The following is an 18691-nucleotide window of genomic DNA, read 5'->3' on the forward strand; positions in this document are numbered from 1 at the left end:
ACCCTTGGCCCTGGGAGAGGTGGGCAGGCTCCACAGAAAGACAGAATCAGGCCCCTCACTGCTTCTGCATTCAGCAGGCTCCTGCAGGCACCAGGATGCCTGGGGCCACCCAGAAAGGGGCTGTCTCGCTCTATGGGCAGCATGGGGACGTGACAGGAGAAGGTGGCAGTGATGGTGTGCAAGATACTGGAAGTCTGGGCTCAGGGAACAGTTGGATCTGGCTTCCCCAAGCTCAGGAAACACCCAGCCCACTAGCAGCCTTCCCAGCCAGACCTGGGTGGCACCACCATGGAGGGAAGGCCTGCCACCCCCCCACCCCAGCTCAGGGACTGCCTGGCCCCCTGGCAGCTTGCCAGCTGCTTTGCACCCTGGTGCTGCTGGTTGCAGGCTGAAATACTGTTACAGTATATAAGTTGAGATGGAAATTTCGGGATAAATATTTTGGCTTCAAACCTCAACATATACACTGTGAAATACGCTACTCTAGTTCAGCAGCTGAAGTAATAGTTCTTATTTTTATAACTACTGCTAGCGCAGATCAACTACACTGTCTTCTCTATACAGGCGTGAAGAAGGTCTAAGTTGTTGGTTAAATTAGGAGGTGTCTTTTATTTCATGTACTTTCAGTTGTTTTAGCCTAAATTCAGCACAGCATCAGGGATGATCTATCATACTGTTATCAGGCTTTAGAATCATACATAACTGTAACTGTAGACAAAATGTTATGAACCCATTGGCCTTCAGATACTATAATGATATTTGATCTAAAAACATCTAAAGCAGGTAGAAAAACAATGAAAAATCCAGAAGAGTAAAGGCTGTGGTTTATTTTAGAACTGCTGTAAAATGAACAAAGATTTTTCGGTCTGGCTGTTTTTCAGCTATGCTCATAGACAAAAAATTAAATTAAAAGAAACAAAATGAAAAGACAAGAAATGAAAAGAACTAAACAAAACTACTATTTTTCTAAGCCCCACAACTTGGAGATGAACTGTCTGATTCCCTTTTACCACTGCCAGGAAAAATGGCATACACATACAAACGTCAAAGACAATATTCCTTTGATATGTGATTAGGCCAAGCAAGAAAGCCATCATGTAGTCTTAACTAAAATATTGGTGGCACCATCATATATCTAATTATATCTTTTTCCAAAACCTGGGAAAATGGTCTATATTTTTGAAGGAGGTACACTGAGTTTCAAATGAATATCATTAGATAGATCATTTTTTAGAAAGGGAGTATTTCCCCTTAGAGTCCTATAACCTTCAGATAGCTTATTTATTCCAACTTTGGGGTGAAAGCCTATCTCCACAGACACTGAAGATGCATAGAAGTTTTATCACTGGTTCTACTGGAGCACTGTAACTGCATTTATGAACTTTTAATTGCTATGCTTTTAATTGATATGGTTTTAACTTGGGAATAGCAATACTATTTTTAGATCTGATTGAATTTTTTTCTTTTTAAATTTAATATTAAGCCAGAAAAAATATTTGGCTTACTTTTCTTCTGTATTTTGACTTGTCATTGCGCTTTTTTCTCTCTTCAGCTGGAGACAATTAATTGTGTGTAATTAAACAAATCTAATTGTAACTAACTTCCTCCAAGTCCTTCAATTAGCACCAGAAACACCTTAATTTTATACAAAACATAAAAATGAACTCTAAGTTACGAAGGGGGCCATGCCTCCCTCTACAGAACAAGGCAACCCCCTAAACCCCCCCCCCAGTCCATATCAATCTCACCTTGAGGTAAAATTCCTTCCTGCATGGGCAACTGGGTGCCACTTTAGTCAGGAGGGCACGAGCCCCCCCAGTGACCAGCCAGCGATCGGGGGGGTACTCCCCGGAGACAATTGCACTAGCTGGGAAGCGGCTGTGGCATTCCCAGAAGTGGCCATGGTGCTCCCACTCCCCACCAAGTGCTCAAAGGGGGGGGCACCAGCACTGTCACGCAGTGGCAACACCCCCCTATGCATCGCCACTGCCTTCCTGACCCCAAATATGGTGATCGGTCTGACCCGGAGCAGAGGGGCAAGACCCTTGAGCCAGGACCATCTGGCTTTGCTTGTAGCAAGAGCATTGGTAGATCCCAGTTGAAGTCTGCAGCCTTAGCTGTAGCTAATACCCAATGCCTCTGGGGAGGCTTAAAAACACCCAGACACATATAGCAGAAAAGGGGGTGGGGGACAGGTATGTTAATAAGAAGCCTTTATGAACCCCCACTTCCTGACATGTTGTTCTGCCTAAAGAGGTTTTTTCAGCTTAAAGAGGTTGTTCTCCAAGTGACTGGCTTTAGAATCGTAAGTTTAAAAATGATTATATTATAAATTATTATTAATATCATTTACAACAACAATTGTTGGCCTCTTCTTTCTTTGATTTCTTGTATTTCTTTTTTTGTTTGGCATTGAGTAATTAAGAGTGGTATTTCAAGCTTTTCTCAGTAATTATGAAGGCTCAAAAATTTATTTTTAAATAAAAGCCAAGATTCTTGAATGACCTCATAATTCCCTGGCTTGAGGCTTTAAGAAAAATATCAAATATTATGAAAGGAAATATCACCAGGATGGGCAATCCTGCAATCAGGGGATGAGCAGGTTCATGTTGGATCTGAAAGGTCAAAGTGTCCTGAACTGCGGGGGTGGCAGGGGGTGCACTGCTCACTTTGTTTTCTCTTGCCCAGTGTTAGGCCCATCTTCAAAACTGACAGTGAGGGTGCTGAGGAAGATGATGACAACTCCTACTTTCCTCACTGGGTTTCCCCTAATTTACCTTCTCTCTCTCTGCTCACTCTTCTCCCCCGCAACCCAGTGGGTCTGTTCAGTCAGCCCTTTCCTTTCCTCCCTCTTGGGTCGCACACCCTCCTTTACTCAACAGCAGTCCTTTTCATCCCTTCCATCTGTCTCACCTTTGCTTTGTCTCTTTCTCCCTCCCTCCTTCCCCTTGCAGTCACTCTCCTTTGAGTCATCCTCTCTCCCCACTGACGTCTTTCTCCACCCCTCCCCAACTCTGACGGTCACAGCTCTCATTCACCCCACTCATCCCTCCTTCCTTATAAAGGGATTTTTCTCTGTGAGTACAATAACCACTCACTGCCCTAAAACAAAGGCAAGCCACATGGAAAAAGGTGACTGAGTCTTTTCTACACTTGTCACCTGAGGGCTAGAGAAACTAAGAAGATTTGGGGAACAGACCTGCTGCTCAGCTGTCCTTTCTGCAGCAGCTCAAAGAGCCCTAGAGAGTTCTTCTTTGGGGATGGTCTGAACACTTAGTGCTTCTCCCCATGGATATCTGGAACGCATGAGTAAAGGTGGGGAAGCAGCATTCCCCATGAAGGGAACCCAGGGCGTCTCTTAGCTGGCGGGGAATGTGACTGTATATCAGTGGTGTGCACTGCTGCACAGGACATTGTGTGCATGTGCTCTGGTAGACTTGATGCTGCTGAGGGGCTGGAGCCTTTGCAATGTGCCTGTCCCTTTAAAGAAGGGGAAAGCTGCTGCTCACACTCTGCCTCTGTGGGTGGACACAAGGCACTGGGATCTGACTGCTTGATGCCAGTTCAAGTGAGAGTGGAGAGAGAGAGCTGAGACAGAAGGGGAAAGAGGAAACCTGCTGCAAAAGAGGTGAATGAGGGCAGAGAAAAGAATAAGTAACACTGGAGAAGAGAATAGCTTTGAGGGGGAGAATATTTGAAGGGAAAACCTTTGGCTGGATGGAACAAAAGATACAGTGAACTATTTTCTCTGAACGTGAGTAATGAATCTAACTTGCTACTGTGGCTAGCAAGAGAGTTCAGGGTTTGCCTGTTTGAACTTAAAACTGTCTCCAGCTACTGCTTTGCTTAAATGTAAAGGCTGACTGTGTATTTCACAGGTACTGGATAGTGATGTGCACAGGGTTGGAAGACTGTACTGTTCTCCACCTAGATTACAACAGCTCACCAGGGTGTAGTTAAACCTCATTTGGACTTCTGGCAAACTTAAATATTTTGTTTAGCTAAAGATCCACAGAGTATGCTGCCTTAAAGATTTTTGTTAAATACCAGCGAATTAAAAACTACCTGTCTGTGGAATGGAAAACCTGTATTCAGGGAAAAGAGCTAGGGTGCACTGAATGTTTTTGTTTTGTAAGAGCTTCAATCCTGTGCAGTCTGTTTATCTCACAGTCTTGCTATTTTGGCAATTTGGCATGTGGAAGTCTGAATTTAAAATTAATGAAGCTGTTTATCAAATTTATGACAAAACTGAAGAAATTCATGGGATGTGGGAGGAATTCTTGTCTTATCAAAAAGAAAATTTAGATGTATAAATATAAGAAATGAGGACAGAGATACTAGGAGGTGGGAAAGTGTAATGGATTTCAAGTCTTTTATATTCTTTTGTGATTATTATTTGTCCAGAGCTTTTGTCAGTCATTAATTTTGTAGTGTCGCTTTAAACTCTCTAAATGCTTTCTGTTAAAATGAATGACTTACTAACAACTTCTGTTCTGGAGGGTGCATGCCAAAGAGTGTCTTGAGAAGAAAGTTCTAATATACCAAGGTATATGTTGAACTACTACAATTCTACTTTAATAAGTGGTTTATTACAAAAGCAGTTCTTACATCCTGTTTCATTTAAATCACATGTTCCTAATTTTTCTGTTACTGTAACAAGTTAAGACCTTTTCAGGTGACAATTTGATTTTAGTTTCAAGGTTTTCTTAGAAGTTTGTGAAAAATTGGTGCCAATTCTATTGTTTTAAACCACAAACATACACTCTTGCTCGTTACATGTGAAAGAACGCTTCAATAACCTAATTATCATAATCTCACTAATAACCAGCTGAGTTTTCAGTATATTCTGGCTCTAATTAGTCTCATTGTGCCATGTAACATTAATCTGGTTTGTTAAAAGCAATTGTATTATTGCATTCTCTCCAGAAATCTTAATGAAATAGCATTTCAAGGAACAATCGTGATTTCAACATGCCTTTCCATGTGGAGGGGCTGGTAGCTATAATTGTGTTCTACTTGGCAATCCTGCTTGTTGGAATATGGGCTGCCTGGAAAACCAAAAATACTGGCAGCAGTGGAGACCGCAGCGAAGCCATTATAGTCGGTGGAAGAGATATAGGCTTGCTAGTTGGTGGATTTACAATGACCGGTATGTTAAAACCTATCTTTTTTTTATATATACAATACACAGCATGTCATTCTTTCATAGAAAGGTTTCACAAGCAGGTTCGGTTTTTGATAATTCAGAATGGAGAAACGACATCTTGAGTTCTAAGCGCAATTACAATTTAGGAAGAATATTTCTTGTTTGCTTGTGTAATGCTGTTCTTTAAAAAAATGACCTCTCTTTTTTAATAATAATTATTGTATATAAAAGCTTTAAAGGAAAATACATAGTCAGTTTCTTTTTCACTGAACCTGTATTAATGGTTTAAATAGAGATGCCTGGAGCAATAATGATTTCAGAGTTTCCAGTGGAGTGAACATAATTTTTGTGTACACTATAACATGCTAAACTAATGGGCTAGTGCTGTGTTCAATAAGAAAAATAGCCTAAGTGCAAAAATGAATGAATAAAAAATTGCTGTACCAAGCCCATTTTTTGATGCACTGGGCCAGATTTGCCCAATGAGTAGTACTGCCAGTTTCAATAGACATACACCCTAGAGTGTTTTAACCTCTTTGACATGAGTTGGGAAAATGGTATAATGTTGTACCATACATGCTAATATTAGCAGGAAGAGATTATGTGATGATTAACTTCTAATTGCACTTTGAGAGGACTGGTTGGCCAACCAAAGCTAATGGGACTTGCTGGGTGAGTCATTCCTCCCCAGTTGGAGTAAGTTCACTGTTAGCCCTGAAGTTACAAATATTGTCTACTATATCGTGTACTTTTACACAAACTTACAATATATGAATCTCAACTTTAGCGGTTACATTTTATTTCAAAGCTTTATAACACATGCCTTTCAAGCAAAACCCTTCCTATTCCAAATTAGATTTATCAGATCTCATTTAAATTTCCTTCTTTTGTCAGGTTTTCAGGTTCAGCCCTGTCTAGGAAGAAAAGATTCATTAGGGCAAAGTTGTGCTATCCTTGATCAAGCAAAATTCTTATGGGCGGCTATAGAAGTTTTGCTGATGTAAGGATTGCAGACTTTCCTGTGCTGAGAAGACTGTTAAGGGTGATGTTTTAAGGTACACAAGTTGAAAGAGTTTGAATCAAGGCTAATACTTCACTTCTTTCCCTCCACTGTTTGTTATTTGGAGTAGTCATTGCTTCTGAACTATTGAGATCTGGCTGGATATCACTAGTAGTTTTAGCTGCTCAGAGTTGTTTTTGCTGAAATTAAGCTTTGCCAGAAGATGCTGTTTTATCAAAGTGATTTTTTTTTTCTAGAGACATATCGATTTCTACAAAATTTGTATTTGGAAACTTTTTTAAACATACTGCTTCTATAGCTGAAGATAATGGCCTGGGGTAGGAAAGATGCAGAGTACAGATTTTTATTCATCCTGTATCAGAAACCCCAGGGTCTGCCATATCCTAAGCCAGTACCCTAATCATCCACCCACTTCTCTCACCGGTTTCCAAGAAACCATTCCAAATGTTTTAGTTTTGTGCTAATGTAGAATGAAAAGTAGATTCCAGAAGCAAAACTTGCTTCAAAATGGAATTGTCGTCCTACAGTCAGTTCTCCTGGTGATTTGATTTTTGCATGTACATTAGACCCTAGTTTGTAATTGAGCACCTGAGCAACCTAGGTATCGGCAATGCACAGGACAGTATCGGTGGCTGGAGCAGTTGGGCAAACAACATAGTTAGACTGTTTTTGCACCCTTCACCACCTATGTTATACTACCAATCAGGCCTGACCCTGAAGCCTTTGTTTGGATAAAACCCCCGTATATGTTATAGGATAAGGTCTGATTATGCAAAGCTATGTTGTATTTGCACCCTCTCCTGTTAAAGTGAGCATGAAACTACCAGTAGTGTATGAAGTTTAGCACAACATTTATTTTAGTAAGGACATCCATGGTATGTTAGGTTAAACGTCCGCAGAATCAGAGGATAGACTGAATTTTGTCTGCATTAAGATAACTGGGCAAGAGTCAAATTATAAACACAAAATAATTTTTAATAACAATTAAAATTATGCTGCCTCATACAATAGGCACTTTTACTTTTTTAATTTTGCACATTGCATGTATTATAATATCCAAGTATTTATTAAAGAAAATGTCTCAGTTTCTAAGTTCCTGAGTGGTAATATGATTATTTTAGTATAATTTCATGTATTTACCTCTCTTGGATATCTATATGGTAATTCAGTAAACAAAGTTTTTCATGTAAATAAAAATGACAATGTACGTTAGAAATTGCTGGGAGCTCCTCACAGCATAGCCTGTAAATAAGCATTTAGAAAATAATAAAATGCTTTAATTGAAACACTTTATGTTTATGAGATAGGGTCTTCTGCCACTCTTCCCTAGGGTGAACAAAAATTTAGTACTGAAACAAAAGGAGTTATTTCTATAGCAGTGTGGTACTCAAGATGGCTATAGAAAAATTGAGTCTATAGATTTTAATATGAAATATAGGGCCTAATCCTAGAGTCAGTGACAGTTTATTACAGTTACAGCCTTACAGTTTATTAAAAAAAATAGCTTTTGCACATTTTGTAAATTATATACTCCCCACAAATAGTGCCTATAGGGAAAATCCAAATGTATGCTATGCTTCTGAAGAAACAGATGTATTAAAAAGTAATTAATATGCCTAAACACAAAGCATGGTTGAAAGTTGAATGTAACTGCTGTGCTTAAAATACAAACAGATAAAAGATTGAATCATGAATAAATCTCAACATTTCATTTTAAAACTGAAATTATTTTACAAATATAGAAAAATATTTAATTCATATGTTAGCTTTACCTGTATGCAATTTAAAAATTGAACTATTAGCATTTTTATTTGTAATAACACTTACCCCAACCTCCCACTTCTGTCCATACTGAGATCAACAGCAAATTTCAGCCTGCCATAAATTTGTATGATTGAGTTTCAGCATTGGGGAACCGCTGAAGATTGTCTCATCAAAATAGTGACACAGCCTAGCAATAGCATTCCAAGTGGAGTCATAATAACAATGCTCAGATACCATTATTTATTTTGGTTGTCTATATATTCTTCCATAAAGAAAATCAGTACCAAAATGTTGTTTGTGTAATCAGTAGACAAATATCTGTTTTACAACATATGATTAGCTCGATGATGATTTGACTGTGTAAACAGACTGAGTAAACAAAGTATCTCATAAAGAATGCTGGATTGTTTTTTATTAAATATTTTGATGCTCATTATCATACAAGGGTCATTTAATATGTGTTGCTGTGTCTTCATCTCTACCAGGAATAGACTTTGACTATATGCCCCTAGCACACGTCATCTGTAGTATTTCTCACAGAGTTTGTATAAATCAGTTCATTGTCTGGTTTTGATTTTTGTGTCTTCAAGAATGCATTTAGATAAACTAAAATAACTTCCCATATAAATGTTACTATTCATTCCTTTCAGTCAATTCTTTTATTTAAAAAAAGACTTGACAAAAAGCTTACATTAGAATAACTTAAAAGTTAGTATCAGAAAATTCACACTGAAGAATGAAAATCTATCCTTATTTCATCCTAGGTATTTCAGCTCTAATTAACTGGACAAATGATCCCCAAAATACTATCCTCCAAAGCTCAAGGTTCTTTGGACAGATGTTTAAAATAATCTGGCAAACAAAAATATAATAATAAAAGCTGCTTCTCACCCCTAAATCCAGAAACAGAATAAATAGGAAATGAAAATTAGCACCAAATTGTACTCCACCCTCCCCACAAACACTAATCTTCAGTTCATCCTTCCTCCACAAAGCCTGGGGAACGTGGATGGACTCTGCAACCATCCATGAAGGTTTATAGCAATTTGGCCTACTTTTGGCAAGGATAAGGGAATCTAGTTCAAAAGACTAATTGTCCCCATTGACAACTTCATTAAGTATAAATTAGGGCAGTGCCAATTGAAAAAAATTCTATTACTGCAGCTCTGACCCCATGGGGACTTAAACCAGGGGTGGGCAATTATTTTGAGTGGAGGGCCACTTATTGAGTTTTGGCAAGCCATTGAGGGCTGTACGACAGACAGCCAGGGGCAGATAAATATTAATTTTCTAAATTTTTTAGGGGTCCTGTGGGCTATGCACTGAATAGAATGGCCTGGCAGGCCGAATTTTGCCCTCCCCTGACTTAGACCCTTAGTACTGGGCGTCATTCTGCAACTGTCCTGCTCATATCCTCTCCAGTAAAGCAGATAAAAATGTCCATCCTTCTGCCTATTTACAATGTGACTGTAACTATAGTATCTAGGGACCTATCACCAATTTCTTCTTCTAAAATTAGTAATAAGCCATTTGCACGCTGCAGGACTAGAGTACACTGCAGGACATTTTCTCCAGGCTTTTTACCTAGCCCTTTTTTTATAAGTCACCATCAACTGATTCAAAAGAGCTGATACTGTGAGCTATATACTGGTAATTCTGTCTTGCTGGGTTCTGGTGCCAAGGATCAGTAATGAGAGAGTGTTCTCTCTGTTCCTTTACATCTAGGCACACACCTTGTCTCCATGGCCAGTGCCTATATACGTTGCACAGTAAATCTTGCCAAGATGTCCACTGACAACAACAGGATCACAAGCAAAAAGGTTTAGCCATTCCCACCAGACCTTCTTTTTCTCAAGTATCCCTAACATATCCCCTATGAATACATACAGCTACACATAAGACTACTGTTTTGCTTCTAAATACAGGGTAGAAGAGATCTTAGCCTTTGGAAAGTTGCAATTTAACCAAAAATGTAAGTGCCCTTAATTTCTCAGCAATTGTGGGCTAATTCAAAAGGTGTGAAGAGAATATTAAAAATAACTTGCCATCAAAGTTTCCTGAGCTATTTATAATAAATGTGTTTTATCGATGAACATGCCTGCTTTGCCATTGCTTTCCTCAAACATCCCAGCAAACTAATTTACTGGCATGAATGCCTGTTGAAACAATTGTGGCTAAGATAATATTGTAGAATACTTGAAGAATGTGAATTTCTGATTTAGAATCATAAGTTTTTACATGGGCAGTATGATTATAAAGGTTACACTAATTTTCATCCAATCACAGAAAATATCAACAACTGCTTGTGGCCTTTGCATCAAATCAAAGCAGCTCAGATTTTGTTGCATTCAAAAATCTAATGCATATAATGAACTATTTGTGAGCAAACTATAGATCCAATAATTAATTCATAAATTTAATCAGCAAGTAACTCTAACTACAACTGCATTCTAAAGGAAATCAAGGTATATTTACATATTGCCTGCAAACAGGAAGAGAGAACATTCATTAAATCATTTGTTAAGAATTATTTGTCAGGATTGAGTTACAATATACTTCTGCATATGAGATCTGTACTTTAAAGGCTTAAGCTAGGGACAGACATTCAAAGAGCTGGAGCCTGAATTGTATCAATCTTTGCACGTTAGTCTAACCTGGCTAGGTTAAACCAGTTTGTAACCATACACACATCCCCTCTGGACTGAAGAAATGCAGGCACATGCCTGCAGTGGCTCAGGCTACAAGCCATGGGGTGCTAGAGCAGCCCTCCCTTTCCTTCCACAGTACTGAGCTGAGGAAGGCAGGACACCCTGATTAGGGAGCCACTCTTGAGCAGCCCAGCAGGGAGTTGATAACACAGTGTTTATCTATCACCCCTAACTCAGTGTTTATCAGCCCATCAACAACAGCCTGTCTCCATTAGTTCAAGCTCTTCTTAAGCAGCTTTTCCAAGGATGGAACAGAGGGACATTACCAGCTAACTTGATTAGCTCCAAAAAGCCCTAAGCAGACACAGTCCTGTCTTGCCTTTGTCCCATCTCCCACAGCACAACCCATAGCCAGCATGTGGTATGCTAGCTAATGCTAAGAGGTGTCGATATAAGGCACAGGGGAGGGGGTGGTCCCTGCTTCAACAGGGAGTGGTGAGAGGGTGGGAAGAAGGAGGAGAAAGACATGCTGACCCCAATGTGCATCCAGTCTCTGCTGGAGATCCAGCCAGGGAGCAAAGGGGACGGGCTAGCCGAGCTCTCTGGAGCAAACAGTCCAGCCCAGAGAGCATGCCAGGATGCTGAGGGACTCTGATTTAACTTAAACCAGGAAGGGGTCTGGGACAGGCATTGTATAAACCAGTTTGACCCAAATCAGTTAAGTCTGATACTACATTCAACCAGGTTTATCTCAAACCATTTTCAGTCATTTTCAAACTGATTTATGTGCACTGAACTTCAGTTCTGTTACATGTTTAAACCAGTTTCTGAGCACTTAAACCAGTTTATGTGTAATGTCTGTCCCTAGCCTTAGTGTTAATCCTCAAACTCCCAGGTTTGACAAGCTGTCTATAAGAGACAGGAATCAATCTATTATCTGCCAAGACTTGGTAACACAACTTATAATGCACTTCCTCATATAAATGAATGGAGAGCCTATAGATGTAGCATAGCTCAATTCAGGAATATGTATGTAGGAAGCTTAAATACAGATATGCCAAATTATAAACACTGGGTAGTTAAAGCAGTACACCACAGATCCCGTTAGCATTGGGATCAGTCAAAATTGGCCTGAAACAAGAGATTTTTAACTTGTCTGGGGAAGTAAAAAAATCAAGCCTCATGTTAAGAGCACGTCTTTTAAGTACACCTTAGTCAACAATGCATTTGTTGGGCTTTTGCCAGCTTTAAATATACAGAATGTTCCTGGTTGAGCCAAACCTTATATATGTAGATATTTTTTTTCTCCTTCAAATCTCCCCTTTAATATGTTTGTTCAGTGCTATGCCTCCAAAAAATAATTGTTAGGCTGTTGCTTGTTTAGTCCATTATATTATCATGGCTGACTAATATTGTCTCACATTTTCACTGTACACTATGGACATGTCTACATAAGATATTTACTGCACTAATAGTAGACTAATTAGTTGCACAGTAAATGTCCTGCATACACATGTGTGCCCCTATTAGGCTGGAGTAAACTAATTTACTTCAGAGCAGGATAGAACTTGGATTTACTTAATTTACTTGTAAATACAAGTTCTATCCTGCTGCAGAATTTTTAACTCCACCACAGCACGCGTGTAAAAGCTGCCTGAGGTGGCTGGGCATAAGAGTGCTACAATGCAAGCACTGCCAGGAGCTAGCGCCATACTGAAGCACCCTTGTGCTCCAGCCAGCGTCTCCACAGCACGTTGAGCTGGGGGAGCATCCCCAGGCCAGCAGGCTGACCGCAGGGCTGCCTGCCAGCTGGGGCTGCTCTGACTTGGCTCAGTGTGCTGCAGTCCCAGGCCCATGTGCAAACAATGTTTCCCATTAATATGCATGTGTCGATGCACCCTCAATATGACTGTTGTCTCCTCTATCATATATAGATTGCAAAAGCTTTTGAGGACAAGAAACATCTTTCTAGTTTATCTTTGTACAGCCCCCAGCACATTGACAGATATGAGGGGAGGTGGTCCATGACTGACTCATGTCTAATATTCCTAGTGACTATAGTGAAACAAATAATAAATAATTGTAATATTAGACCTCATGGCATGGTTTACTGTTTGAAATATGACGTGAGTGTTTTGCCTTCTTTATGGGCATGTCTACGTGTCCACCAGACTGCACAGTTGTTACTGAAGCAAGTACTAAATGACTGCATAGTAACTACCATGATTGCACAGTCCTGGTACTGCATGGGTCATTTCCAATGCTACTGCCCAGTAGTAGTGAGCTACGGTGCAGTAGCATCCGCACCATGGTTCATGCCTGCTGACACTATGTTGCTGTAGCAACAAGATACTGCAATGTAGCTTGTGGTTACAGTGACATAGCATCTCATGTAGACGCATCATATACGTTTTAAGTCTTTCACCTTTTCATTTTCAGCCACTTGGGTTGGAGGAGGCTACATCAATGGGACCGCAGAGGTTGTGTATGTCCCAGGCTATGGGCTGGCTTGGGCACAGGCACCCATTGGATATTCCCTTAGCCTGATTTTAGGTAAGCAAAGAACTAAAATAAATTAGTACCTCAGTATTTTTCAGAGGTATGCTAATGTCATAATTGTTTGATCCCTGTAGCAAGGGTCTGATTAAAAGGCCATTAAAATAAACAGAGTTTTTCTGGTGTTATTACCATGCTTTGGAGCAGGCCTTTAAACAAGAAACAAATGCACTACTAATTACTGCAAATAATCTGACAACTTAAATCCTAAAGAATTCCTTTGATACCAACAGAGTATGGACACATGCACGCTTGGAGCCATTTCAAAAGGGGAACTTTTGAAACGGGCAGCAGCTGTTATGTTCAAATTGCTATGCGTGGATAAGCTAGGAATGAAACAGAGGTAGCAAAACTGCTCCACCAAATTAAGAAGTGTTAAAGTTGGAGAGGTTTTGCTGCCTCTAGAGCTTTCCTAGCTTGTCGACATTTAACAATAAGAATATAACATCTTGAAAGCCCCCCACCCCCACCCCGCATCCCTTTTGAAACAGCTCCAAATAAATATGTGTCCATAACCATGGTTCACCCCCTTTGAACTCATTAGCCAAGTATGGCAATCAAACAAGCTTTTCCCTTCTCCTCTCTTCTTCTCTTCTCTCCTTTCTTCTTTTTTAAAATTATATCTTTTATATTTTTGTAACTTTTGTTAGCTTTTATTTATTCAGTTCACCCTCTCTTAGGTGCTTTGATGATGTCTGTCGCTATAGTATCTGAAAGCTTCACAACTGCATTATCCCCATTTTACTGATGTGAATCTGGGGCATATGTTGCCTATGGGCCAAAAGGCTTGGGCAAAATCTGGGTCTTTGAGTCAACCATGTTCAGTGGGTGCAAAATTGCTTAAGAACCAAGATTCATCAAGCACTTACCCATAAATTTGAAGGCCTGTGTTCTAGGTCCACCATACCTTGATGGGATTAAAATATGTATTTTAATATGTTTTAGTATTAAAATACACTTTTTAGGAGCATTCCCTCAAAACCAGGCTGAATGTGCCTCGCTTCCTCCTCCCATTCTTCTGCTGATACATCCAAAGTCTTCTTTGCCCTGCTAACATTTAGACTTCTGTCGAAATAGCTGAACAGAAGGAAAAGTTGGACAAGTGACCACATTTTGTGGACTACAGTTAGAGAGCTGTTTTTTGGCATACACTGTGCATTGGAACCTTCCACCTGTTTTTGTTTGTGTATTTTTAATAAACTTCAGTGGAAGAATAAAAAAAAATACTTAAGTTAGTAATAGAGAAGACGCCGAACTGAACTGATCTTTCTAACAATTCAATACTTTTCTGTGGACTATGCTTTCGAGGGTTCCATCTGGTTTAGTTTTAAATGCTGTAAATGGTGAAACATCCCTAACTTCCCTTGGGAGATTGAAACTGCCCAGTCAGTAAGCTTTTCCTGTTACCCTAAATCTTCTTTTTCTTGATATATTATTTCTTTTTTTTCCATTCTTAAATTCTCTTCTACTGCCCCAAAAAGGAAGATATATGATATGACAAATAGAAAAAACACAGAAATCATGAACAGCAAAAGAATAGCAGAATAACTACTTGTACTCATCCAAAATATTGAACTATTGTGTAACACAAAAGTAAAGTAAATTTGACATGGTAAGCTAGTTGCCCTCCATTCCCCAGTCTTTACACAGCAGAGAGACTTTGGGTGATGTGGGAAAAGCTTAAGATGTTTATGAAATCTCCTGTAGAAAAAATCTCTCATGTACCTGATATGGAGAAAGGTACTGACAACTGATTTTAATGGAGGTTGATTTGCCTCTTAATTACAGTGTATCCCAAATGCATTTCACAAGTTCTATTCTGATAGGATTCCATTGAATACATTAGAGCTCTACCATGAAGCCTGAATTATATAGATATGGAGTAACATTATGAAGAAAACCAGACCTGCGGTCATTTCAGTACTTGTTTCCATTTCTGGTGGGTAGTGTTGCATTGGACAACTACATAATTAAAATATGAACAAAAAACAATCTCCTGTTCTCTACCGATATGCTGCTTGTAAGCTAAGCAACACTATTAGATGAAAGGCCACTGAGTGCCACCAACAGCAGGCTGAAAGCCCTGAACCATAGAGACTTAAAAATCCAGATTTATTTCATAATTAGACCATATAGATCAGTGTTGCAGGTGTCAGTGTAGGTAAGGATTGTTAATGATTTTCTTTTAGTTTTATCCTACTCTTGGAAAAAGCTCTTTTCTTATCCCCAAAATAAAATCTCCTTTGTAGGATATTTTTATTTATACTTATTTCTGTAAAAATACAGTATGGCTACTATTTGTATACCTGCAAAAAACAGCAAGGTTTTACTTAAAGTAAATGTATTTCTCCACTCACATTGATGTCTTTTAATGTTTAACATTTTAGGTGGTCTGTTTTTTGCAAAACCTATGCGTTCCAAAGGCTATGTTACAATGTTAGACCCTTTCCAGCAGATGTATGGAAAACGAATGGGAGGGCTGTTGTTTATCCCAGCATTAATGGGAGAGATGTTCTGGGCTGCTGCCATATTTTCTGCATTAGGTAAGGAATTAGTAATAAAATAAAAGAATAGTTCACTGCCTCTAGGGCAAGTTAAGAACATCAGAAAGTCACGAAAGCAACATAGATTAAAAATCAACAGCTAAATCCATGGGCTGATTTTAAATGCTGATTGTTTTGACCAGACAGTTTGGAAAGGGATGGTTTCCATCTAGCTGATTATCAGAACCTTGATTGCCTCAGCACTAAATGAAGTGTTCTGGAGTCCTTATTTTTGAGCAAAATGTTTTCAAAGCAACAAGAAAAGTTTTAGCTACATCACTTTCCTTAATTGTAATGGGACTTCACTGATTATTTTCCAAATAAAAGTACATCTCTTTGTGCTGAGTTTGAACAGCCTCAAAGTCACAGAAATGATAACAGCTCTCAAAAATAGCCACACAACTCTATTGACAATACATATAAATAGTATAGCCACTTCCATCTGACCACAGCAGAAGAAGCTCAGGTCCACTTTTTCTGGACCTGAGACTTATCAGGGAATCCAGGTTTATTATGCATCTGTACTTGTCAAAATAATAATGATAATAAAAATCCTACCACTCAAATATTTCAGAGAACTAACTGAAACATGGCTCAATACAAAATCACCAAACCTCTCATCCATCCCTGAAAATAGTTATGTTGCTGAGCTCTTTAATTATAATAGAGATTTGGATTTTCTGTCTGTTTTAAAAGTGAGAAAGCCCTTTAGTTGAGTAACCATTAGCACTCTTAATTGTTTACCAGCAAATAATATGCACAATGCACCTATATTGCCTTTATTTTTTAGCACAATTGTTTTTAAAAAAATAAAATAAAATTTGGAGCTTTTTTCCCCACTGTGCTCTGATTAGCTACAAAGCAATGGGAAACTTGTTTACCATAATTTTGTCACAAAACTCTTAAAATTTGAGAACAAATTTCATGCTGAGGTGATGTAAGATGAGTGGCCTGAAGTATTTTCTAAGGATTTAAAATGTGCTTTCTTTTCTGAATCCAGCTCAGTTCGTTTTGGAGAAGGCTCTATGTGGTATTTCAAAGCAATTATTGTGAACAGTTTTTGGTGTCTTAACAACTGAAAGTTAATGATTATACATCTAAGAGGCTTCTGAATGATAGCTTCTGTGTGAACAAATGTAACCATTTTATGCCCTTGAATTTAACGGGCCATTCTCCACAGAGACAGGTTCACTTTCCAGTAAGGAAAATCCACCAAGTCTGGTCTTTCCCTCCTGTCTTAAAAACCTGTGTCGGAAACTCAAGGCTCTTTATCTACTCCATCACCATGCACCATGCACTGGTCTGAATAACAGATGGCAGCACTGGCAAAAGTAAACTTTTCCCCAACGTAAATACTCAAGGAAACTCTCCATGGGAGGAAGGAGAGTGCCGCTCCCTGCCACTCCTTCATCTAGGCTGCATCATAAAGGCATGGCTGAGCCAAAGAGAACCATTCCGCATTGTAGAACGAAACAAATCTTGAAACCAGTGCAAGCCATCAGCCTAGAGAATATTTTTTAAAAAGAAAGAACAAACAGTTAACAATTTTTATTTTGTTGCCTCCCCCTACAGGTGCCACAATAAGTGTGATAATTGATATAAATATCAATATTTCAGTTATTGTTTCTGCTCTGATTGCAACGTTGTACACTGTAGTGGGTGGACTGTACTCAGTTGCCTACACTGATGTGGTTCAGCTCTTCTGCATCTTCCTGGGGCTGGTGAGTTTGACTATTTTTTTTTTCCGTTTTACAAAGCAAAGTGGTTTTGCTCTCAACTGTGGGACTCAGTGCCCATCAGAGACCCAATGTTCTTCCTTAATTGCAGATTAGGATGTGGGTGTCTTGACAGGAAGTGAGGGAAAAAAGAATCTTTCCCCTCACTTGGCTAGAGAACAGTAGCCCTAAAAAGGCATCACTACTTCACCTTAACAGTGCTACAAAATAGTCCTCTATGACCCCAAACGGCTTCCACTGAATGGAAGATGGCAAGATCCTCAGAGCTGAGTGTATTCTTAGCCATGCACCTGCCCATAACCAATGTCTCTTACCTCTGTTTCATCACTCAAAGCCTCCAAATCCATCCTGCACAACAGAACTGCTACATTTGCTCCAATGTGCCTGAGCACAGGCGACATGTAGTGTGCCTGAGCACATGCTCCCCTGTGCCCCCCCTGAAATTGGGACCCTCCGCCCCAGTCAGCGATCGGCCACTGGTGCCCACGCAGAGTCACCAGTCGCCCATGTGCCTGAGTTTACAATAGTGATGCAGGATCCTAGTCTCTAGCTCACTCCAGTCTCCTTTCAGATAGTGCAAAACCTTTTGTAACTTCCTGGTGTGGGGAAGCACCAACAGGCATAAAGTTCTGGAGCTGACACCTTCCTTGCAGCCAGTGGCACAAAAGGTAGGGAGGGCAGAGAAGAAAGCACTCCAGAAATACCCCAGTGACACAATTTTTCCAGGGTCATGGCAAGATCTTGGATTTTGAAAAGGGAGGTGAAGATTGTGCACAGCAGCATCACATATAACACAGCATATTTCAAGGTAAAAAGAAACTGAAAGCTTTAATAGTATGCTAGGGGCCTAGGACTATATTGTTTGGTTTCAGATCAAAGCTAGAACAAACACATAACTTTATCGAAATGTGCAGTAATTTGCAATATCATGTATTGGGTACTAAACAATGATGCAGTAACAGCTTATACTGTGCCATGCCCGCCATGCATGGTTATCTTTAGCTGCTATGTCACCGTAGCAGCACACTATAATGAGGGAATGCATTGCTACAGCAATGTAGCGTCAGGTGTAGATGCACCCAGTATGTATTAAAAAACACAAACTAGGAAGAAATACTCAAAAGATGTTTTTTTAATCCTGTAGTCATTAGATTTGAATATACATCTCTTTCAGATTCATAAAACAAAATCAAGCATCCTGACTGTGCACCCAATGCTTCACTGAAAGTTATTTCCAAATCTGAGTTAATGGTTGCCTGAGTTAATTTTTCCCCACT

At 39.4% G+C, this 18691-nt stretch overlaps 1 protein-coding gene across 1 annotated transcript in view; it reads left to right on the forward strand.

Moving 5' to 3' along the window:
• The first annotated feature begins 3654 nt into the window (after positions 1-3654).
• Positions 3655-18691, forward strand: part of SLC5A7 (solute carrier family 5 member 7) — a 31114-nt gene continuing 16077 nt past the window's right edge. Inside the window, exons 1-5 of the mRNA XM_090031683.1 lie at positions 3655-3754; positions 4927-5149; positions 13019-13132; positions 15523-15678; positions 17251-17399. Of these exons, the coding sequence (XP_089887809.1) occupies positions 4972-5149; positions 13019-13132; positions 15523-15678; positions 17251-17399 (597 nt within the window). The 5' untranslated portion in view covers positions 3655-3754; positions 4927-4971. The remainder of the gene's footprint in view (positions 3755-4926; positions 5150-13018; positions 13133-15522; positions 15679-17250; positions 17400-18691) is intronic.

The sequence above is a fragment of the Crocodylus siamensis genome, chromosome 1 (assembly GCF_052110815.1).
Source record: "Crocodylus siamensis isolate JL-2025a chromosome 1, ASM5211081v1, whole genome shotgun sequence".
NCBI classification, from domain to species: domain Eukaryota; kingdom Metazoa; phylum Chordata; order Crocodylia; family Crocodylidae; genus Crocodylus; species Crocodylus siamensis.